Here is a 1,489-nt window from a genome sequence, read left to right as displayed (position 1 = left end):
GACCCGAATGGGGGCGAAGGGTTCGTCTGCAGCAGCAGCAGCAGCTGCTGCTGCAGCGTCGTGAGGAGGAGCAGCAGCAGCTGCTGCTGCTGCGGGAGCTGCTGCTGAACTGAAGGCTGCCAGCTGCTTCTGCAGCACAACTCGACCAAAGACACTTTGAACTACACTTGTTCTGTCTAGACAGTCCACGCAGTTGGTCCGCATGACTCCCCTCTGCTGTCTGTACACCTGAACGCAGCAACGCAAAAACCAAAAGACAAGAAGCAGCACCGCTGCTGCTGCTGCTGCTGCTGCTGCTAATCTGGGGGGTGACGGGACGGCCATCGAGACTGTGCGCGAATGAGGAATTAAGCCGGACTTAACAGCTACCCTAAACCCTGAACCCGATCTAGGGTTTAGGGTTTAGGGTTTGGGGTTTAGGGTTAGTTAGACTAGCAGCAGCACGGGTGCGAAGAAGCCCGAAGAGCCGCGAGAAAGAGGGCGAAGCAAAAAGAGACAGCAGCAGCAGCAGCAGCAGCAGCAGATGAGAAGAAAGAGATATATGAGGAAGCAAAAAAAGCAAAGGAGGGATTAAAATATTCAAGCAGCAAAAGAAGAGCAGCTGACCAATAAAAGGCCCAAGGAAGCAAAGACAGAAGCAGCAGCAAATAGAGGAAGCAACGGGACAGAAGCAGCAAGAAAGAGAATAATAGAAAAAGAGAGACACAGACAGGAAGCACAGCAGCAGCAGCAACAGCAACAGCAGCAGCAGCAGCTGCAACAGCAGCAGCAGAACTATACACACCTGCGCCACCTGCCACCCAGGCACGGGACAGTCTCCTGCTGCTGCTGCTGCTATCTCTTCAGGCAGCAGCAAAACCCGCAGAGATCCCTGGCTGTCGATTTGCTGCTGCAGCTGATGCAGCAACTTGCTGAGGCGGTCCCACCGCATGTTCTTGCACTCCGCATGAAAATCAAACCTGCAGCAGCAACAGCAGCAGCAACAGCAGCAGCAGCAACGCGAACGATTTGCGCCTTTTCGTGCCTCTGCGCTTGCATGCAAGGCGTGCTTCTGCTGCAGCAGCTGCAGCACTTGCTAGCAGCAGCAGCTGCTGCTTCTAATACTGCTGCTGCCCCTATAGCAGCTGCAGCAGCAGCTGCTGCCACCTCTCGTGCTGATGCTGCCTTTGCTGGCCCTCACCAGGTGTGGCTGACGTTGCCAATATGCTGAAGAACTTCTTCCATCTTGTTTCCCAGGGTCTGCAGCAAGATGCAGCAGCAGCAGCAGCAGCAACAGCAGCAGCAGCAAAAGGAATAGTTCCCACGAGGCGCTACAGCAGCCGCAGCACTTGTTGCTTCTGCTTGTCCCTGCAAGGCTCGCTGCTGCTGCTGCTGCTGCTTTCCACAGCTAACGGTGCGCTGGAGTGCACAGGAACTGTAGCACCCGCAGCAGCGGTAACAACAGCACTGCAGCAACAGCAGCAGCAGCAGCAGCTGCTGCTGCTGCTGC

General features: G+C 55.7%; 1 protein-coding gene across 1 annotated transcript; it reads right to left on the bottom strand.

Annotated features, from left to right (window-relative positions):
• Nucleotides 1-784: 784 nt before the first annotated feature.
• ETH_00040585 (SAC1 phosphoinositide phosphatase, putative) lies at nt 785-1,224 on the bottom strand (the record flags this gene model as incomplete). Its single annotated transcript, XM_013380125.1, has 2 exons — nt 785-959; nt 1,181-1,224. Coding segments are annotated over 2 exons (219 nt in total), but the record flags the coding sequence as incomplete, so codon positions are not given.
• Nucleotides 1,225-1,489: the final 265 nt, after the last annotated feature.

This window comes from Eimeria tenella, genomic scaffold (genome assembly GCF_000499545.2).
Source record: "Eimeria tenella Houghton genomic scaffold, Eth_scaff4471, whole genome shotgun sequence".
NCBI lineage: Eukaryota > Apicomplexa > Conoidasida > Eucoccidiorida > Eimeriidae > Eimeria > Eimeria tenella.
The sequence above is the reverse complement of the archived record's forward strand: the minus strand, read 5'-3'. Positions and strand labels throughout refer to the sequence as shown.